At 46.8% G+C, this 21,401-nt stretch overlaps 1 protein-coding gene and 1 long non-coding RNA gene across 3 annotated transcripts; both read left to right on the top strand.

The window, feature by feature from the left end:
* Positions 1-7,889: 7,889 nt before the first annotated feature.
* On the top strand, positions 7,890-12,231 carry LOC116360176 (ras-related protein Rab-33B-like). 2 transcript variants are annotated; one of them, XM_031815002.1, is made up of 3 exons: positions 7,890-8,384; positions 11,115-11,266; positions 11,658-12,231. In XM_031815002.1, exons 1-3 carry the CDS (start codon positions 8,166-8,168, stop codon positions 12,037-12,039), a joined length of 753 nt encoding a protein of 250 aa, XP_031670862.1. In that variant the 5' UTR covers positions 7,890-8,165; the 3' UTR covers positions 12,040-12,231. The 2 variants fall into 2 exon arrangements, with proteins under 2 accessions (XP_031670862.1, XP_031670860.1); XM_031815000.1 differs by having other exon boundaries at positions 7,894-8,384; positions 11,115-11,293; positions 11,658-12,229.
* A 236-nt stretch (positions 12,232-12,467) lies between these two features.
* On the top strand, positions 12,468-14,351 carry LOC116360177 (uncharacterized). Its single transcript, XR_004206956.1, has 2 exons — positions 12,468-12,931; positions 12,971-14,351. It is a non-coding gene; the product is annotated as an uncharacterized LOC116360177 (long non-coding RNA).
* Positions 14,352-21,401: the final 7,050 nt, after the last annotated feature.

Here is a 21,401-nt window from a genome sequence, read left to right on the forward strand (position 1 = left end):
TGGCAAGGTCGATGAAGACGGCTGCACAGTACTGTCTTTTATCGATGGCGGTTATGATATCGTTTAGTACCTTGAGTGTGGCTGAGGTGCACCCGTGACCGGCTCGGAAACCAGATTGCACAGCGGAGAAGGTACGGTGGGATTCGAGATGGTCAGTGACCTGTTTGTTGACTTGGCTTTCGAAGACCTTAGATAGGCAGGGCAGGATGGATATAGGTCTGTAACAGTTTGGGTCCAGGGTGTCTCCCCCTTTGAAGAGGGGGATGACTGCGGCAGCTTTCCAATCCTTGGGGATCTCAGACGAGATGAAAGAGAGGTTGAACAGGCTGGTAATAGGGGTTGCGACAATGGTGGCAGATAGTTTCAGAAATAGAGGGTCCAGATTGTCAAGCCCAGCTGATTTGTACGGGTCCAGGTTTTGCAGCTCTTTCAGAACATCTGCTATCTGGATTTGGGTAAAGGAGAACCTGGAGAGGCTAGGGCAAGGAGCTGCGGGGGGGGCGGAGCTGTTGGCCGAGGTTGAAGTAGCCAGGCGGAAGGCATGGCCAGCCGTTGAGAAATGCTTATTGAAGTTTTCGATAATCATGGATTTATCAGTGGTGACCGTGTTACCTAGCCTCAGTGCAGTGGGCAGCTGGGAGGAGGTGCTCTTGTTCTCCATGGACTTCACAGTGTCCCAGAACTTTTTGGAGTTGGAGCTACAGGATGCAAACTTCTGCCTGAAGAAGCTGGCCTTAGCTTTCCTGACTGACTGCGTGTATTGGTTCCGGACTTCCCTGAACAGTTGCATATCACGGGGACTATTCGATGCTATTGCAGTCCGCCACAGGATGTTTTTGTGCTGGTCGAGGGCAGTCAGGTCTGGGGTGAACCAAGGGCTGTATCTGTTCTTAGTTCTGCATTTTTTGAACGGAGCATGCTTATCTAAAATGGTGAGGAAGTTACTTTTAAAGAATGACCAGGCATCCTCAACTGACGGGATGAGGTCGATGTCCTTCCAGGATACCCGGGCCAGGTCGATTAGAAAGGCCTGCTCACAGAAGTGTTTTAGGGAGCGTTTGACAGTGATGAGGGGTGGTCGTTTGACTGCGGCTCCGTAGCGCATACAGGCAATGAGGCAGTGATCGCTGAGATCCTGGTTGAAGACAGCGGATGTGTATTAGGAGGGCCAGTTGGTCAGGATGACGTCTATGAGGGTGCCCTTGTTTACAGAGTTAGGGTTGTACCTGGTGGGTTCCTTGATGATTTGTGTGAGATTGAGGGCATCTAGCTTAGATTGTAGGACTGGCGGGGTGTTAAGCATATCCCAGTTTAGGTCACCCAACAGAACAAACTCTGAAGCTAGATGGGGGGCGATCAATTCACAAATGGTGTCCAGGGCACAGCTGGGAGCTGAGGGGGGTCGGTAGCAGGCGGCAACCGTGAGAGACTTATTTCTGGAGAGAGTAATTTTCAAAATTAGTAGTTCGAACTGTTTGGGTATGGCATTACTTTGCAGGCTATCTCTGCAGTAAACTGCAACTCCTCCCCCTTTGGCAGTTCTATCTTGACGGAAGATGTTATAGTTGGGTATGGAGATCTCTGAATTTTTGGTGGCCTTCCTGAGCCAGGATTCAGACACAGCAAGGACATCAGGGTTAGCAGAGTGTGCTAAAGCAGTGAGTAAGACAAACTTAGGGAGGAGGCTTCTGATGTTGACATGCATGAAACCAAGGCTTTTTCGATCACAGAAGTCAACAAATGAGGGTGCCTGGGGACATGCAGGGCCTGGGTTTACCTCCACATCACCCGCGGAACATAGAAGGAGTAGTATGAGGGTGCGGCTAAAGGCTATCAAAACTGGTCGCCTAGAGCGTTGGGGACAGAGAATAAGAGGAGCAGGTTTCTGGGCATGGTAGAATATATTCAGGGCATAATGCGCAGACAGGGGTATGGTGGGGTGCGGGTACAGCGGAGGTAAGCCCAGGCACTGGGTGATGATGAGAGAGGTTGTATCTCTGGACATGCTGGTAGTAATGGGTGAGGTCACCGCATGTGTGGGAGGTGGGACAAAGGAGTTATCAGGGGTATGAAGAGTGGAACTAGGGGCTCCATTGTGAACTAAAACAATGATAACTAACCTGAACAACAGTATACAAGGCATATTGACATTTGAGAGAGACATACAGCGAGGCATACAGTAATCACAGGTGTTGAATTGGGAAAGCTAGCTAAAACAGTAGGTGAGACAACAGCTAATCAGCTAGCACAACAACAGCAGGTAAATTTTTTTATTTATTTCACCTTTATTTAACCAGGTAGGCTAGTTGAGAACAAGTTCTCATTTGCAACTGCGACCTGGCCAAGATAAAGCATAGCAGTGTGAGCATACAACAAAGAGTTACACATGGAGTAAACAATTAGTAGAAAACAAAGGGGGGGGTCTATATACAATGTGTGCAAAAGGCATGAGGAGGTAGGCAAATAATTACAATTTTGCAGATTAACACTGGAGTGATAAATGATCAGATGGTCATGTACAGGTAGAGATATTGGTGTGCAGAAGAGCAGAAAAGTAAATAAATAAAAACAGTATGGGGATGAGGTAGGTGAAAAGGGTGGGCTATTTATCAATAGACTATGTACAGCTGCAGCGATCGGTTAGCTGCTCAGATAGCTGATGTTTGAAGTTGGTGAGGGAGATAAAAGTCTCCAACTTCAGCGATTTTTGGAATTCGTTCCAGTCACAGGCTGCAGAGTACTGGAACGAAAGGCGGCCAAATTAGGTGTTGGCTTTAGGGATGATCAGTGAGATACACCTGCTGGAGCGCGTGCTACGGATGGGTGTTGCCATCGTGACCAGTGAGCTGAGATAAGGCGGAGCTTTACCTAGCATAGACTTGTAGATGACCTGGAGCCAGTGGGTCTGGCGACGAATATGTAGCGAGGGCCAGCCGACTAGAGCATACAAGTCGCAGTGGTGGGTGGTATAAGGTGCTTTAGTGACAAAACGGATGGCACTGTGATAGACTGCATCCAGTTTGCTGAGTAGAGTGTTGGAAGCCATTTTGTAGATGACATCGCCGAAGTCGAGGATCGGTAGGATAGTCAGTTTTACTAGGGTAAGCTTGGCGGCGTGAGTGAAGGAGGCTTTGTTGCGGAATAGAAAGCCGACTCTTGATTTGATTTTCGATTGGAGATGTTTGATATGAGTCTGGAAGGAGAGTTTGCAGTCTAGCCAGACACCTGGCGTAGACTAGGCAACGGGGCCAACAGATAAAACAAACAAGCAGAATGGAGTACCGTGATTAATGGACAGTCCAGCGTGCATCAGCTATGTAGCCAAGAGATCAGTGTCCAGGGGGCAGCGGTGGATGGGGCAGGGAAGCTGGACTGGCGAGTGTTATCCAGGTTAAAAAAACTAACAATGACTAAATAGCTTGTAGCTAGATAGCTGGTTAGCTTCTGGAGGTTCTTGAGTGTGTTCTAAAAATTAAAAAATGTAAAAGCGATTCCGTATCACATTGGGTGAGGCAGGTTTCCGGAAGGTATAAACAAATTAAAAGTCAAAAGAGATAGAAAGTAAATATGGGTCCGGTGAGCGTTTGGGACGCGGCGATTCAGGCGGTTAGCAGGCCTGTGCTAACAAGCTAACAGTTTGTAGGCCCGGGCTAGACAAGGTAGCAGTTAGCGGACCGGAGCTGGACAAGCTAGCAGTTAGCAGGCCGAATTAGCAAGCAGGGAGATAGCGAGGGCTAGAGAGTTAGCCTTTGGGGGACGTCGCGATGGGGTGAGTCTGTTTATTCCTCTTCATGCGGTGACATCGATAGACCGGTCGTGGGCCCGGGTATTGTAGCTCAGGAGTATGCTACGGTGGTAGCGCAGGCCAGGCTAGCTTCAAGCTAAGTGGGTGGAAACGCTAGCCAGGGGTAATCATCCGGGGTTGCGGTTTAGCTAGATAGCTAGTTGTGAAGATCCAGCTAAAAAAATCCAGCTGAAAAATTTTCCGTTTGCGGTGGGAATCCAGGGATGAATCCGGGGATGAAAAATAAATAGGTCCGTTATGCTCTGGTTAGAGTCGCGTTGTTCGAACTGGCGAGAGCTTTCCGAACTACAGGTTAGCTGATGACCGGTTAGCTGAAGACCGCTAGCATAGCTGCTGGTTAGCTGGCTAGCTTCAGTTGAGGGGTTCCGAAGTAAATATAAATACTTTAGGAAAAATAGCTACATTGGGTGAGGCGGGTAGCAGGAGAGTATTTGGAAGCTTAGGTTTAGCAAAAAGTTTTTAAAGGGATAGCTATGTAAAAAACGAAAAAAATGAAAAAAATGAAAAATAAACGAAATATACAGGGACACGACACGACAGGACGACTTACTGCTACGCCATCTTGGATACAACAAGATGTCTGTCTGGGGGAGAGGTCACTAAGGGTCAAGGTGCTGAGCTGGACCTCTGGGCTGAGCTGATGTCTGGTGTCACTGATGGAATCACTAATGATCAATAACCCTTTGATCACTGGGAAATAAAACACTGGAGGGGAAATCACACCAGACTGACAGTGAGTTTATTAAAACATTCAGTGACTCCATGACAGTTTAGAGAACAACAGGTCCTTATCTGGAAAGAGTAAATAACATAACATCATCTGAACTCACATCAACTATACACTGAGTTGGTTCTTGAAAGATAAACTAATTCTGAACTTGTTATTAAAATTAGAACCACTTCAGGTTTGTCACCACATTTTAAACACCAGTCCACTGCTGACCATCGATTTAAAACACAAAACTGACCTAAGATCAGCATGTAGGGTCAGATTCATTCTACTCCTACTCCGTCCCCTGGGCTGCTCTCTCCTCTCCCGGTCCAGCTTCAGCTCTGGAGCTCAGAGAGACCATCTCCATGGCATTGACATAAAGATCCATGCTGCTCACCCTGTTCACTCTCTTCTGCCTCCTGGTGGGCTAGGGAGACACAGCACCAACAGTCAGACATTTACTCTCTAGTATCTCCATTCTCTCTCCCTCCCTCTCCCCCTCTCCCTCTAGTTTAAATGACTTGTAACATCTGAGTAAATGTCTTTACCTTGTAGTACAGGTAGGAGGTGGTGATGGCTGTCAGTAGGATCAGCAGCACTACAACGTGTCTGATGATGAAGGCTGGCAGAGGAGAGGCTGCAAACAGAAACACCTTTGATGAGGGGACTGATCATCATCACATAGATCTGTGGGAAATCTGTCAATAACAAAGTTATAAGTCTGGTTCATGTTCAGTTACCTGTGAAGGTGAGGGAGAGGAGCTCACTCTCAGAGGAGAAGCTATGAGAGACAATATAATTGTCATAAACACAGCTGTAGTTCCCTTGGTGGGAGTCATCTGCAGCAGGGAAGATGAAGGCAGCAGAGTGATTGACAGCTGGCTGGATCTGCTGTATGTTGGAGCCAGTGAACGTGAGGAGGAAGGAGCCTCCTGGGTACTGTGGCTGAGTGGAGCAGGTGATGGTGAAGCTGTAGCCCCTGAATACATCAGGCCCCTGGTGGCCCCTGGAGACCCCTCCCATTGAGTCAGTCAGGAAGATATCAGGCTGGACCAGGAGATCTGTAACAATAAAAGAGAACAAGAAAAACCTCTTCAACTAGTTTCCTATAGATATGACAATAACATCAGCATGTAACAGTGCTAGCCACCCTCCCTCACAGGGCAACATGAGTAGTGGGCCTACAGTCACTGAGACAACATATGTTGATATCAGGCTGAAGCAGGACATCTGGAACAAGAGGAGAGAAAAAGAAAACGTAGCTCATCAACTACTTTCCTCATTTAGATGTGACAATAACATGACATGTGACAGTGGTAGTGAGTAGAGACGTTCACTGAGATAACACTCAAATACAAAAGCATTCTGGGATATTTAAGTTGCATTTGATTTAAGGACTCCTGTTGAACAGGTACGTAGGGTATATAGTCACCCTGTGATGGTGTTGATTGGGTTGGTGTGGTACTAGGTAGACTTGAGGTGTTATATTCAGAGGTGATGTCTCTCTCTTGGAGTCTGGCTGAGGTGTTGATAGTAGGATCAGAGGTTATGTCACTATCTTGGAGTCTGGCTGAGGTGTTGATGGTAGGATCAGAGGTGATGTCACTATCTTGGAGTCTGGCTGAGGTGTTGATGGTAGGATCAGAGGTGATGTCTCTCTTGGAGTCTGGCTGAGGTGTTGATGGTAGGATCAGAGGTGATGTCTCTCGGAGTCTGGCTGAGGTGTTGATGGTAGGATCAGAGGTGATGTCACTATCTTGGAGTCTGGCTGAGGTGTTGATGGTAGGATCAGAGGTGATGTCTCTCTTGGAGTCTGGCTGAGGTGTTGATGGTAGGATCAGAGGTGATGAGACTCTCTTGGAGTCTGGCTGAGGTGTTGATGGTAGGATCAGAGGTGATGAGACTCTCTTGGAGTCTGGCTGAGGTGTTGATGGTGGGATCAGAGGTGATGAGACTCTCTCGGAGTCTGGCTGAGGTGTTGATGGTAGGATCAGAGGTGATGTCTCTCTCTTGGAGTCTGGCTGAGGTGTTGATGGTAGGATCAGAGGTGATGTCTCTCGGAGTCTGGCTGAGGTGTTGATGGTAGGATCAGAGGTGATGTCACTATCTTGGAGTCTGGCTGAGGTGTTGATGGTAGGATCAGAGGTGATGTCACTATCTTGGAGTCTGGCTGAGGTGTTGATGGTAGGATCAGAGGTGATGTCACTATCTTGGAGTCTGGCTGAGGTGTTGATGGTAGGATCAGAGGTGATGAGACTCTCTTGGAGTCTGGCTGAGGTGTTGATGGTAGGATCAGAGGTGATGTCTCTCGGAGTCTGGCTGAGGTGTTGATGGTAGGATCAGAGGTGATGAGACTCTCTTGGAGTCTGGCTGAGGTGTTGATGGTAGGATCAGAGGTGATGTCTCTCGGAGTCTGGCTGAGGTGTTGATGGTAGGATCAGAGGTGATGTCGCTCTCTTGGAGTCTGGCTGAGGTGTTGATGGTAGGATCAGAGGTGATGTCACTCTCTTGGAGTCTGGCTGAGGTGTTGATGGTAGGATCAGAGGTGATGTCACTATCTTGGAGTCTGGCTGAGGTGTTGATGGTAGGATCAGAGGTGATGTCACTATCTTGGAGTCTGGCTGAGGTGTTGATGGTAGGATCAGAGGTGATGAGACTCTCTTGGAGTCTGGCTGAGGTGTTGATGGTAGGATCAGAGGTGATGTCTCTCGGAGTCTGGCTGAGGTGTTGATGGTAGGATCAGAGGTGATGAGACTCTCTTGGAGTCTGGCTGAGGTGTTGATGGTAGGATCAGATGTGATGTCTCTCGGAGTCTGGCTGAGGTGTTGATGGTAGGATCAGAGGTGATGTCGCTCTCTTGGAGTCTGGCTGAGGTGTTGATGGTAGGATCAGAGGTGATGTCACTCTCTCGGAGTCTGGCTGAGGTGTTGATGGTAGGATCAGAGGTGATGTCTCTTGGAGTCTGGCTGAGGTGTTGATGGTAGGATCAGAGGTGATGTCTCTCGGAGTCTGGCTGAGGTGTTGATGGTAGGATCAGAGGTGATGAGACTCTCTCGGAGTCTGGCTGAGGTGTTGATGGTAGGATCAGAGGTGATGTCTCTCGGAGTCTGGCTGAGGTGTTGATGGTAGGATCAGAGGTGATGAGACTCTCTTGGAGTCTGGCTGAGGCTATATATGACAATATTGATGACATATTGAGGCTATCTATGGTTATAGAAGTCTAGAGACACAATATTGATGACATATTGAGGCTATCTATGGTTATAGAAGTCTAGAGACACAATATTGATGACATATTGAGGCTATCTATGGTTATAGAAGTCTAGAGACACAATATTGTTGACATAGCGTTCCATCGACAGCGAATAGATTCCCCCCTTCTTCTCGCGAGATTTATTACGGCGCTGTCAGATACGTGGCCACGGGCCAAGAAGTTGCAGCAGGGGACTTTCTAAACTCTCCGCTCCTTCCACAGACAATGACAACCAGGGAGAGTTTATAGCATAGCCGGCGAGTTGCCATTAACTTTGCCGAGGGAGTTCTCTGCCACGTTTATATAACGTTAAAGACCTCGACATAACATATTGGCTTGTTGGGAGTAGTTGGAGAAGCCTAGATCTCACTCTTTAATTTGAGTTTTTACGCGATATGGAATCATCCCTGGAGTTCTCAAACTCTTTCACCAGTGTGTCTTCGCCCTCCGCGCGGTGTCGGATCTTCAAGATCATCGTGATCGGAGACTCCGGTGTCGGTAAGACCTGTCTCACCTACCGGTTCTGTGCCGGTGAGTTCCTCGACCGAACCGAAGCCACCATCGGTGTCGATTTCCGTGAGAGATTGGTCGAGGTCGAAGGCGAGAAAATCAAGGTAAGAGAAGTATAAAGTTTAAACCGTTATTTCCAAATATTATGAACGAGTTGGGTCGTAATTAATTGGTGCATTACACAATTTAATGCACCAGAGAATCACTGCGTAAACAAGAAAATGTGCCTTATCATTTTTATGCTCACACATTTTGAGAAGGTGGTGTTGAGTTCTCTCAGACGGCACTCTCATTGCCTCGTAGTATGGGCATTTTTAAAAATAGATATTTGCACTTTGTAGGCGTTACTCGTTAAACATTTGTGTTTGCAGCTGAATCTGCGCCTACTATTGCGCATGAACAGCAAGCGGTCTGTGGTATCAGCTTTGGTCTGTCAATCTTAGTTAAGTTCCTTTTGAAATGTCGTTTTATTTGTACAGGACTAACAAACATGACTACTGTGTGTTAAAACAAAATGTCATGTTTAGCTTTTGACCTAAACCAGTGTAGGATATCCAAGTGTCATTAAAGGCTCAGTTGAAAGGACTGACACAATAGTGTTTTGTGTTGTTTGGCCTCTTGGATCAACAGTGACGGTTAAATAAGTATGAATACAATGAATGTCTTGTTAACTTGAAACTAGTGTGTTTCAGAGTTCCATACATGCATATGTACCTCCCCCGGTTCTCATACAGCAGAACAAACCACATGTGCGATGCTTTTATATGGTCATGACACACATGACAAAGGCTTTATCACAACCGGCGGTGATCGGGAGTCCCGTAGGGCAGCGCACAGTTGGCCCAGCGTCGTCCGGGTTTGGCCGGTGTAGGGTTATTTAATGTCGTGAAAAGTATTGTAACATCCGTGATGGGCTAAATAATGTGATTTCTGTGTGTTTACGGAAACACAGACATGAAAAGAGGATATTGGCCAACCCAATGCTCTCTTTATCAGAGCAGGGCAGACCACGTGATAGAGGAAGCATGGTGATTAACAAGACGTTGTTTTGTATCTGGGTTTTAAAGAGAGAGAGGGGAGGCCAGACATGGGGCAGAATACTTGTTTAAAATATTACAAATACTAGATGTTTTAGGTTGCCTGCATGGTATAGTGTTTTCACTTTGGGGACTATCCAATTGGTTCCATTGTGCCAGGACAAATGAAATCAAGCATGACTCACCTGCAAGTATGTGACATAATGTATTTCTGCCTTTTGTCCTTTGTGTTCTGGTTCTCTGACCTCTGACCTCAGACTGCTTCAAAACACATATCTCGTTTAGGGGCCAAAAGTCCTCCATGTATTTAATCTCCACTGCCTTTAGGGCTCTAGACGGCCTTGGGAAACGGAGGGGCAGAGCGTTGTATACGGTCCATGTATTTAATCTCCACTGCCTTTAGGGCTCTAGACGGCCTTGGGAAACGGAGGGGCAGAGCGTTGTATACGGTCCATGTATTTAATCTCCACTGCCTTTAGGGCTCTAGACGGCCTTGGGAAACGGAGGGGCAGAGCGTTGTATACGGTCCATGTATTTAATCTCCACTGCCTTTAGGGCTCTAGACGGCCTACGGAAACGGAGGGGCAGAGCGTCGTATACGGTCCATGTATTTAATCTCCACTGCCTTATGGGCTCTAGACGGCCTACGGAAACGGAGGGGCAGAGCGTTGTATACGGTCCATGTATTTAATCTCCACTGCCTTATGGGCTCTAGACGGCCTACGGAAACGGAGGGGCAGAGCGTCGTATACGGTCCATGTATTTAATCTCCACTGCCTTATGGGCTCTAGACGGCCTACAGAAACGGAGGGGCAGAGCGTCGTATACGGTCCATGTATTTAATCTCCACTGCCTTATGGGCTCTAGACGGCCTACGGAAACGGAGGGGCAGAGCGTCGTATACGGTCCATGTATTTAATCTCCACTGCCTTATGGGCTCTAGACGGCCTACGGAAACGGAGGGGCAGAGCGTCGTATACGGTCCATGTATTTAATCTCCACTGCCTTATGGGCTCTAGACGGCCTACGGAAACGGAGGGGCAGAGCGTTGTATACGGTCCATGTATTTAATCTCCACTGCCTTTAGGGCTCTAGACGGCCTTGGGAAACGGAGGGGCAGAGCGTTGTATACGGTCCATGTATTTAATCTCCACTGCCTTTAGGGCTCTAGACGGCCTATGGAAACGGAGGGGCAGAGCGTTGTATACGGTCCATGTATTTAATCTCCACTGCCTTTAGGGCTCTAGACGGCCTTGGGAAACGGAGGGGCAGAGCGTTGTATACGGTCCAAAACGCATCTGGACAAAAGTATGTAGAACTCGATGCAAACTACGCTCCGTTTCCATCATAGGTAGAGCCCTTTAGAGCCTGGAGGTTACTATGAGACAGGGTTGACCTTCTGATTGGAGTTATCATCATAGGTAGAGCCCGGAGGTTACTATGAGACAGGGTTACCTTCTGATTGGAGTTATCATGAGAGAAGTGGAGGAGGAATCGTTATATTGACGTTGGTCTTCTATCTGGTGAGTCGATATGTTGATGGGAAATAACATCATCTGCTGACTGTGTGAGAGAGTTTATACAGCCGCCCTTTCACCCCCCCCAACCATCTCTCTCCCTCTCCCTCTCTACTCCCGCTCCTCCATCTCTAAAACCCCTTCTCTCACATGTAGAATAGTTTCACCCCCCCAACCATCTCTCTCCCTCACCCTCTCTACTCCCGCTCCTCCATCTCTAAAACCCCTTCTCTCACATGTAGAATAGTTTCACCCCCCCCAACCATCTCTCTCCCTCCAGCTCCAGCTATGGGACACGGCGGGCCAGGAGCGTTTCAGGAAGTCGATGGTCCAGCAGTACTATCGGAACGTTCATGCTGTTCTCTTCATCTACGACGTCACCAGACCAGACAGCTTCAGAGGCCTGCCAGCCTGGATAGAGGAGTGTAGAAGGTACTCACTGGGACAGGAGATAACCAGGTTAGTTATATATACACACAACCTGGATAGAGGAGTGTAGAAGGTACTCACTGGGACAGGAGATAACCAGGTTAGTCAGTCCTATTAGAAGCCAATTTCCATTTGTCCTTTTTTGTTAAATGGCCCCGTTTACACCTGATCAGTTCCACGTGGAGGCCCAGAGGAACTAGCTCTATCGCCAGGATCAGATTCAGAAAAGCTGCATCGTGTCAGCATTGGGCAGCTGTGTTACACACACCTCAACCAACACACAATAACAACACACAGTAAACACATGGTTTTGAATACTCTGTAGTGGCCAACATTGCCTTTTCGGTTGGAACCTGTAATGTTTTAAACTCTCCATATGTCTCCCCCTCTGCAGGTTCCTCGTGGGCAACAAGAGCGACCTCCGTGACACCTGCAGCTGTGACCCCGGCTCCATCAAGGTCGAAGGTCAGGTGACACGGGATCAGGCCCAGAAGTTTGCAGTTGCACACGGGATGATTCTGTTTGAAACGTCTGCTAAAAGCCTCCCTGGAGGAGGAGGAGGAGGAGGAGAACCAGGAGGGGGGCATCAGGACAGCGTGGAGGATGTGTTCATGGCCCTGGCCTCCAGGCTGAAGAGACAGACCAGACCTCCTCCCCCGGTTCTCAACAACACAGGAGTGTCTGGGTCCTATTGTGGGTCCTATACAGGGACATCTTCTTTCAGACTGCCAGCCAAGAAGAACCCTCAGAAAGACTTCTGGACATGCACCTGTTGAGAGAGGCAGGGTGAGAAGAGGGATGGAGGGAGGGGGAGTGGGAACAGGGGAATTTAGGGTGCCCACCAAGAACTCAGAGAAAGCCTTCTGGACATATACCTGAAGGAAGGAAGGAAGGGAGAAGTCCTCTCTGATCAAGCATCTATATCAGTGGAGGCTGGTGAGGGGAGGACGGCTCATAATAATGGCTGGAATGGAATGGTATCAAACACGTGCTCGATCCCATTCCATTCACTCCATTCCAGCCATTATTATGAGCCGTCCTCCCCTCAGCAGCCTCCACTGATCTATTGCCTGCTCTCAGATCTGTTGTCTCCTTCTATAGCCTGCTCTCAGATCTGTTGTCTCCTTCTATAGCCTGCTCTCATATCTGTTGTCTCCTTCTATAGCCTGCTCTCATATCTGTTGTCTCCTTCTATAGCCTGCTCTCAGATCTGTTGTCTCCTTCTATAGCCTGCTCTCAGATCTGTTGTCTCCTTCTATAGCCTGCCCTCAGATGTTGTCTCCTTCTATAGCCTGCTCTCAGATCTGTTGTCTCCTTCTATAGCCTACTCTCAGATCTGTTGTTTCCTTCTATAGCCTGCTCTCAGATCTGTTGTCTCCTTCTATAGCCTGCTCTCAGATCTGTTGTCTCCTTCTATAGCCTGCTCTCAGATCTGTTGTCTCCTTCTATAGCCTGCTCTCAGATCTGTTGTCTCCTTCTATAGCCTGCTCTCAGATCTGTTGTCTCCTTCTATAGCCTGCTCTCAGATCTGTTGTCTCCTTCTATAACCTGCTCTCAGATCTGTTGTAATCAAAGGGTCGTTCTACTAATTCGGTGCCTTTTGAAAACGTTTTGACTTCACCTCATCTCAACATTCTGTCATAAAGAGGACATGTTGAACTTCATTAAGTTTCCCCATCATAAAGAGGACATGTTGAACTTCATTAGGTTTCCCCATCGCAACATTCTGTCATAAAGAGGACATGTTGAACTTCATTAAGTTTCCCCATCGCAACATTCTATCATAAAGAGGACATGTTGAACTTCATTAAGTTTCCCCATCGCAACATTCTGTCATAAAGAGGACATGTTGAACTTCATTAAGTTTCCCCATCGCAACAGGTTAAAGACGGAAATTACTATAGCAAGTGCCAAATAATGTAACGGGGTTGACCGTAATGGGGTTGACCGTAACGGGGTGGGGTTGACCCTAACCGGTGTTGACCCTAACCGGGGTTGACCGTGCCCGGGGTTGACCGTAACGGGGTGGGGTTGACCCTAATCAGGGTTGACCGTAACCGGGGTTGACCGTAACCGGGGTTGACCGTAACGGGGTGGGGTTGACCCTAATCGGGTTGACCGTAACGGGGTGGGTTGACCGTAACCGGGGTTGACCGTAACGGGGTGGGGTTGACCGTAACCGGGGTTGACCGTAACCGGGGTTGACCGTAACCGGGGTTGACCGTAACGGGGTTGACGATGTCATCTTAAATCAGCCATGAATCCCCTTGTGACAGAGGGAATGGAAGCTCGTTACTGTGCAACAGGCTTCCCAAAACATTTTAACTGTTAAAACATTTTTAGACTGTCTGTCTGTTGGTAACAGGGTTGACTTGTTGACGCTCGACCCGCTCAGTTTTACTCCACAAAACACCAGAAAATGGCCAGAAAGAATAGAACCAGCTCACCTGTTTTGACATTATGATTTGACCACTAGATGTTCAATGTTTCTTTGGGAATAAATATTTAAAATGGGAATATTTTCACTGTGATTTAAAATGAGAGTTCAAATCACTTACCAGGGTTGACCTTAAAACTGAGGGACTGGATCACTAATCACAATAAAATAACTAGGGCTTTACAATGATGGAGAAATGTTGGGATGAAGGGGGTTTAATCTTCTTAGAAGTCGGAGAGGGTGCACGGAGGGACATTTCAAAATGCCGAAGTCTATTTCTATTAAATCAGATTTATTGAATTCTCCATGTGGTCTATATTAAATGGCACTAAATTTAATATAACAGGCTTTTTAAAATTCAATATTGGTGCTCAATTTATATCTAAAATATCAAAGGGAACGTAAAAGGCCCTCATTTTGTGGAATGACCCAAAAACAGTGGAGACTCTTGGATACACTCCTCTGGAAGTACCGCATAAATGTAACTGTCTGAAGCTTGTGCAGTGGGTCATCTTTTATGTGTCTCGATCTGTCCATCTTTGCGTTATGGTCATTGTATAGCAGGAAAGATATGACTGTACATTTCCATTTATGATGTGTGTAAATGTTTTCCATACTCAATAAAATAATCAATGTTCTTCAAAGTTGTAATCAATAGTACTACTCTTTGAACTGAATTGTGTTTTTATATTGTTCATCCCATTGGCAGTTTGTCTGATTTTTCACAGGGATCTAATGCAGGTCTGTAATAGTTTTCAGTGTTCATTTTGAAGTTAGTTTACTTGAAAAACGATTTACTACAGCAGAGCAGGACTAGAACACGTTCCATATGTTTCTTGATCTCTCGTTGAGAAGGAGACAATCGCTGCCCCGGGATATCAACTGTGAAAAGGTTACACTTCACAACCGATACACTCCCTTTTCCATGGTTACTGTGGTAGAGGGACTACACGGGAGGAGTGGTGTGCTGGTCATGCAGGAGTCTGGTGCAGGAGTGTGGGTGGTTGAGAATGGTGTGTGTGACTGAGGTGGCACATGACCCTTCTTCTGCTCAGTGCAGCAGACAACACACATGCCACCAACAGCTGTGTGTGTGTGTGTGTGTGTGGCACGACAGTATGGTGCAACATTCATCGGTTAGCTGACAGAGAGGTCCTTCTCGGTTTTCTCTCTCCTTTCACAGACTTCCTGAACTGACTGAATCAGAACAAGTGGAAGGTGCCTCCTGGTTGCCTTTAAGCACTGGTCTCAGGTCAGGGAGTTGATAAAGCGTCTCAGAGTAGGACGGCTTATCTAGGATCAGGTCCCGTGTCAACTCATTACCATCGACTTGACTCATAATGGTTCATTTGGGGTGAGTTAAATCTGATCCTAGATCTGCATTATATCTGTGTTTTATAAACCGACCTCTATTGTTACAGCTCTTTTTACAAACGCAAAATAATGACCTCTATCTCAAATCAGTTGGAGTCAGAGTTTATTTCATTGATACCACGTCTAGGGTGACAGGCAAGCAAGGAGGAACTTCCTGTCAGGAACTTCCTGTCACGTCTAGGGTGACAGGCAAGCAAGGAGGAACTTCCTGTCAGGAACTTCCTGTCACGTCTAGGGTGACAGGCAAGCAAGGAGGAACTTCCTGTCAGGTCTAGGGTGACAGGCAAGCAAGGGGGAACTCAGGAAGGAACCAGATTCTAGATGAAGATCCTATATTGACTACTGTTGGTAACACTGTTATATAACCTATAGTTGGTAACACTGTTATATAACCTATAGATGGTAACACTTATATAACCTAAAATCACTATGTCTCACTATGGTCGATACAATCACTATGCCTCACTATGGTCGATACAATCACTATGTCTCACTATGGTCGATACAATCACTATGCCTCACTATGGTCGATACAATCACTATGCCTCACTATGGTCGATACAATCACTATGCCTCACTATGGTCGATACAATCACTATGCCTCACTATGGTCGATACAATCACTATGCCTCACTATGGTCGATACAATCACTATGCCTCACTATGGTCGATACAATCACTATGTCTCACTATGGTCGATACAATCACTATGCCTCACTATGGTCGATACAATCACTATGCCTCACTATGGTCGATACAATCACTATGTCTCACTATGGTCGATACAATCACTATGCCTCACTATGGTCGATACAATCACTATGCCTCACTATGGTCGATACAATCACTATGCCTCACTATGGTCGATACAATCACTATGCCTCACTATGGTCGATACAATCACTATGCCTCACTATGGTCGATACAATCACTATGCCTCACTATGGTCGATACAATCACTATGCCTCACTATGGTCGATACAATCACTATGCCTCACTATGGTCGATACAATCACTATGCCTCACTATGGTCGATACAATCACTATGCCTCACTATGGTCGATACAATCACTATGCCTCACTACAATCAGTATGGTCTTAGTGAGTTTACCCTCAGCATACACAGACATAAACACAGAGATAAACACAGACATATACACAGTCAGCATATTGTTTGATGATCGACACACAAACACAGTCCTGGACGTTATCCTCTGACTCTGGACCGTTTTATCTCCACATCTCTTCATTCAAAGACTCGATCACAGACACTCTTAGTGACAGTTGTGGCTGCTTCGCGTGATGTATTGTTGTCTCTACCTTCTTGCCCTTTGTGTTGGTTTCTGTGCCCAATAATAATAATAATGTTTGTACCATGTTTTGTGTTGCTACCATGTTGTTGTCATGTTGTGTTGCTACCATGTTGTTGTCATGTTGTGTTGCTACCATGTTATTGTTGTGTTGCTACCGTGTTGTCATGTTGTGTTGCTATCGTGTTGTTGTCATGTTGTGTTGCTACCATGTTATTGTTGTGTTGCTACCATGTTGTTGTCATGTTGTGTTGTTATGTTGTGTTGCTACCATGTTGTTGTCATGGTGTGTTGCTACCATGTTGTTGTCATGTTGTGTTGCTACCATGTTGTTGTCATGTTGTGTTGCTACCATGTTGTTGTCATGTTGTGTTGCTACCATGTTGTTGTTGTGTTGATACCATGATGCTGTGATTTTGTGTTACTACCATGTTGTTATCATGTTGTTGCTACCATGTTGTTGTCATGCTGCTACCATGTTGTTATCATGTTGTTGCTACTATGTTGTCATGCTGCTACCATGTTGCTACCATGTTGTTGTCATGCTGCTACCATGTTGTTGTCATGTGGTGTTGCTACCATGTTGTCATGTTGTGTTGCTACCATGTTGTTATCGTGTTGTGTTGTTGCCATGTGGTGTTGCTACCATGTTGTTATCATGTTGTGTTGCTACCATGTTGTTGCCATGTTGTGTTGCTACCATGTTATTGTTGTGTTGCTACCATGTTGTTGTCATGTTGTGTTGTTATGTTGTGTTGCTACCATGTTGTTGTCATGGTGTGTTGCTACCATGTTGTTGCCATGTTGTGTTGCTACCATGTTGTTGTCATGTTGTGTTGCTACCATGTTGTTGTCATGTTGTGTTGCTACCATGCTGTTGTCATGTTGTGTTGCTACCATGCTGTTGTCATGTTGTGTTGCTACCATGTTGCCATGTTGTGTTGCTACCATGTTGCCATGTTGTGTTGCTACCATGTTGTTGCCATGTTGTGTTGCTACCATGTTGTTGCCATGTTGTGTTGCTACCATGTTGTCATGCTGTGTTGCTACCATGTTGTCATGTTGTTGTTATGTTGTTGTCATGATGCTACCATGTTGTTGCCATGTGGTGTTGCTACCATGTTGTTGTCATGTTGTGTTGCTACCATGCTGTTGCCATGTTGTGTTGCTACCATGTTGTCATGCTGTGTTGCTACCATGTTGTCATGTTGTTGTTATGTTGTTGTCATGATGCTACCATGTTGTTGCCATGTGGTGTTGCTACCATGTTGTTGTCATGTTGTGTTGCTACCATGCTGTTGCCATGTGGTGTTGCTCCCATGTTGTTGTCATGTTGTGATGCTACCATGTTGTTGTCATGTTGTGCTGCTACCATGTTGTCATGCTGTGTTGCTACCATGTTGTCATGTTGTTGTCATGTTGTCATGTTGTTGTCATGATGCTACCATGTTGTTGCCATGTGGTGTTGCTACCATGTTGTTGTCATGTTGTGTTGCTACCATGTTGTTGTCATGTTGTGCTGCTACCATGTGTATTCATGTGTTGCTACCATGCTATGTTGTTGTCTCAGGTCTCTCTTTATGTAATGTTGTGTTGTCTCTCTTGTCATGATGTGTGTATTGTCCTATATTTATATTTTTAATCCCAGCCCCCGTCCCCGCAGGAGGACTTTTGCCTTCCGGTAGACCGTCATTGTAAATAAAACGTGTTCTTAACTGAATAAAATAAATAAAAAGATTGCAAAATGTTCATTTCCAGGAATGAGATGTTCCTGTTTGTCATGCTCTGTTGAGAAGGAGATGACATTCCTGTCTAAATGTCTGCTGTTGGACGTGGTGCTCTGCCGGATTCAGAGCCTCAGGGAAGAGGAGGGGGACCCATTCTAATACGGTGTGCATCCTTCTTCCTTTCCTTCTCTCCTTGATGATAGGGACATGGAGCCTGAGGGAAGGTAAGAGGAGGGACCCATTCTAATACTGTGGGCATCCTTCCTCCTTTCCTTCCTCTCTCCTTGATAGGGACATGGAGCCTGAGGGAAGGGAAGAGGAGGGACCTGCAGCTCAGGACCCATTCTAATATGTTATGCATCCTTCCTCCTTTCCTTCTTCTCTCCTTGATGATAGGGACATAGAGCCTGAGGGAAGAGGGACCCATTCTAATACTGTGTGCATCCTTCCTCCTTTCCTTCTTCTCTCCTTGATGATAGGGACATAGAGCCTGAGGGAAGAGGGACCCATTCTAATACTGTAAGCATCCTTCCTCCTTTCCTTCCTCTCTCCTTGATGATAGGGACATGGAGCCTGAGGGAAGGGAAGAGGGACCTGCAGCTAAGGACCCATTCTAATACTGTAGCATCCTTCTTCCTTTCCTTCCTCTCTTCTTGATGATAGGGACATAGAGTCTGAGGGAAGGGAAGAGGAGGGACCAGTATCAGCAGAAGTAGCAGCAGCACTGTAGCCTGGTCCCAGATCTGTTTGTGTGCTGTCTTGCCAACTCCTATGGTCATTGTCATGTAGGATTTGACAAGACAGTCAAACAGATCTGGGACCAGCAGATAATCATGCCCTGTTCTGTTCTAATACTGGTCAATAATCACTGACCTGTGGCTGGATAAGTGGAAGCTAGGTTAGGATTGCTTTGACTCTCACCAATCCATCCTTGTCAGATCAATGGGGACTCTGGGGAGGAGAAGAGGGGAAGGAGGAGAAGAGGGGAAGGAGGAGGAGAGGGGAATGGAAGGGGGAGAGGGGAATGGAAGGGGGAGAGGGGAATGGAAGGGGGAGAGGAAGTGAGGACAGTGGGAGGAGAGGAGAGGGGGAGAAGGGGGGAGAAGGGAGGAGGGGGGGAGGAGAGGGGGAGAAGGGAGGGGGGGAGAAGGGAGGAGGGGAGGGAGGAGAGGGGGGGAGAGGGGGAGGAGAGGGGGAGGAGGAGGAGAGGAGGGTAAGGGAGGAGAGTGGGAGGAGGAGGAGAGGAGGGTAAGGGAGGAGAGTGGGAGGAGGGGGAGAAGGGAGGAGAGGGGGAGAAGGGAGGAAAGGATTCATGTTTTGAATCAATTGAAAGAGGGCTGGTCAATGTAATATCCCTGGCAAGAACAGAATAGTTCAAATATAATTATTTACAAGTGGCACCAACCAAAACAGACAACAACCATCCTGGGATTATTGAAATACCATAGCATGATGGTAGCATGACAAGGGTGTCATTTAAAAACTACAGAATTCCACATGAAAAAACCCGACAAATTCCACAAATCTAATAGGCTACAAAAAGGGATGTGTGATGTCATGGGTCCATATGTTAAGTCTGATATGGGTGCCTTGTGCAAGTCATCTGCTCTGACTCATGTGCAGCACTGATGAGTTTAAATTCATGTGTGTCTCAGAGCAGACAGGATGTATTGTACGAGGTCTTAGTGTTTGTACAGGGTGAAACAGACGGGGGTGTTTGTGATGTTCCTCTGGGTACCAGCTCATGTGGGAGTAGAGGGGAAAGAGGAAGAGGATATTATTGCCAAGCAGGCTCTTAAACATCCTAATGTTGAGATGGAATTGTCCATCAGTAAAGCAGAATCCAGGGGGTTAATAATAACAGTGGTTAAAAACAAATGGTCAGAGTTGTGGAACAGGGAGAGAGAAAGGAAGACCCCTGTATAAGATCCAGGAACAGGGAGAGAAAGGGAAGACCCCTGTATAAGATCCAGGAACAGGGAGAGAAAGGGAAGACCCCTGTATAAGATCCAGGAACAGGGAGAGAGAAAGGGAAGACCCCTGTATAAGATCCAGGAACAGGGAGAGAAAGGGAAGACCCCTGTATAAGATCCAGGAACAGGGAGAGAAAGGGAAGACCCCTGTATAAGATCCAGGAACAGGGAGAGAAGAGAAGACCCCTGTATAAGATCCAGGAACAGGGAGAGAAGGGAAGACCCCTGTATAAGATCCAGGAACAGGGAGAGAAGGGAAGACCCCTGTATAAGATCCAGGAACAGTGAGAGAGAAGAGAAGACCCCTGTATAAGATCCAGGAACAGAAGGGAAGAACCCCTGTATAAGATCCAGGAACAGGGAGAGAAGGGAAAACCCCTGTATAAGATCCAGGAACAGTGAGAGAGAAGAGAAGACCCCTGTATAAGATCCAGGAACAGAAGGGAAGAACCCCTGTATAAGATCCAGGAACAGGGAGAGAGAAGGGAAGACCCCTGTATAAGATCCAGGAACAGGGAGAGAGAAGGGAAGACCCCTGTATAAGATCCAGGAACAGGGAGAGAGAAGGGAAGACCCCTGTATAAGATCCAGGAACAGGGAGAGAGAAGGGAAGACCCCTGTATAAGATCCAGGAACAGGGAGAGAAGGGAAAACCCCTGTAATAAGATCCAGGAACAGTGAGAGAGAAGAGAAGACCCCTGTATAAGATCCAGGAACAGAAGGGAAGAACCCCTGTATAAGATCCAGGAACAGGGAGAGAGAAGGGAAGACCCCTGTATAAGATCCAGGAACAGGGAGAGAGAAGGGAAGACCCCTGTATAAGATCCAGGAATGGGTGGTGGGCAGGGAGAGAGAAGGGAAGAAAGTGTAGTCACAAGGTTGAGACTGGGAAACACAAGGCTGAGACTGGAACACACAAGGCTGAGACTGGGAAACACAAGGCTGAGACTGGGAAACACAAGGCTGTGACTGGGACACACAAGGCTGAGAGTGGGAGGTGTGATCAGTGTCAGTAGGAGATGGAGACAGTGGAACACGTTCTATTTCAGTGCCAGAAATATGTGAGAGAAAGGGAGCACATTATTAGATTTGAGGATTAATGGGCTTGAAGAGCCAGGATTAAGTGAACTTCTGGGGAAATCTTCAGGGAAGTAGTATTTAATTATGTATTTAGTTTCCTTAGTTAAGGGAGACCAGATTATTGGGTAGCATTTAGACCTTCACTGTCTCTGGTCCACAGTCCAGTAGGTGGCAGTAATGCACCTTAAAAGTTGGTTGTCAAACGCCATATAAAATCCACAGAAGAAGAAGGAGGAG

This window comes from Oncorhynchus kisutch, unplaced genomic scaffold (genome assembly GCF_002021735.2).
Source record: "Oncorhynchus kisutch isolate 150728-3 unplaced genomic scaffold, Okis_V2 Okis07a-Okis12b_hom, whole genome shotgun sequence".
NCBI lineage: Eukaryota > Metazoa > Chordata > Actinopteri > Salmoniformes > Salmonidae > Oncorhynchus > Oncorhynchus kisutch.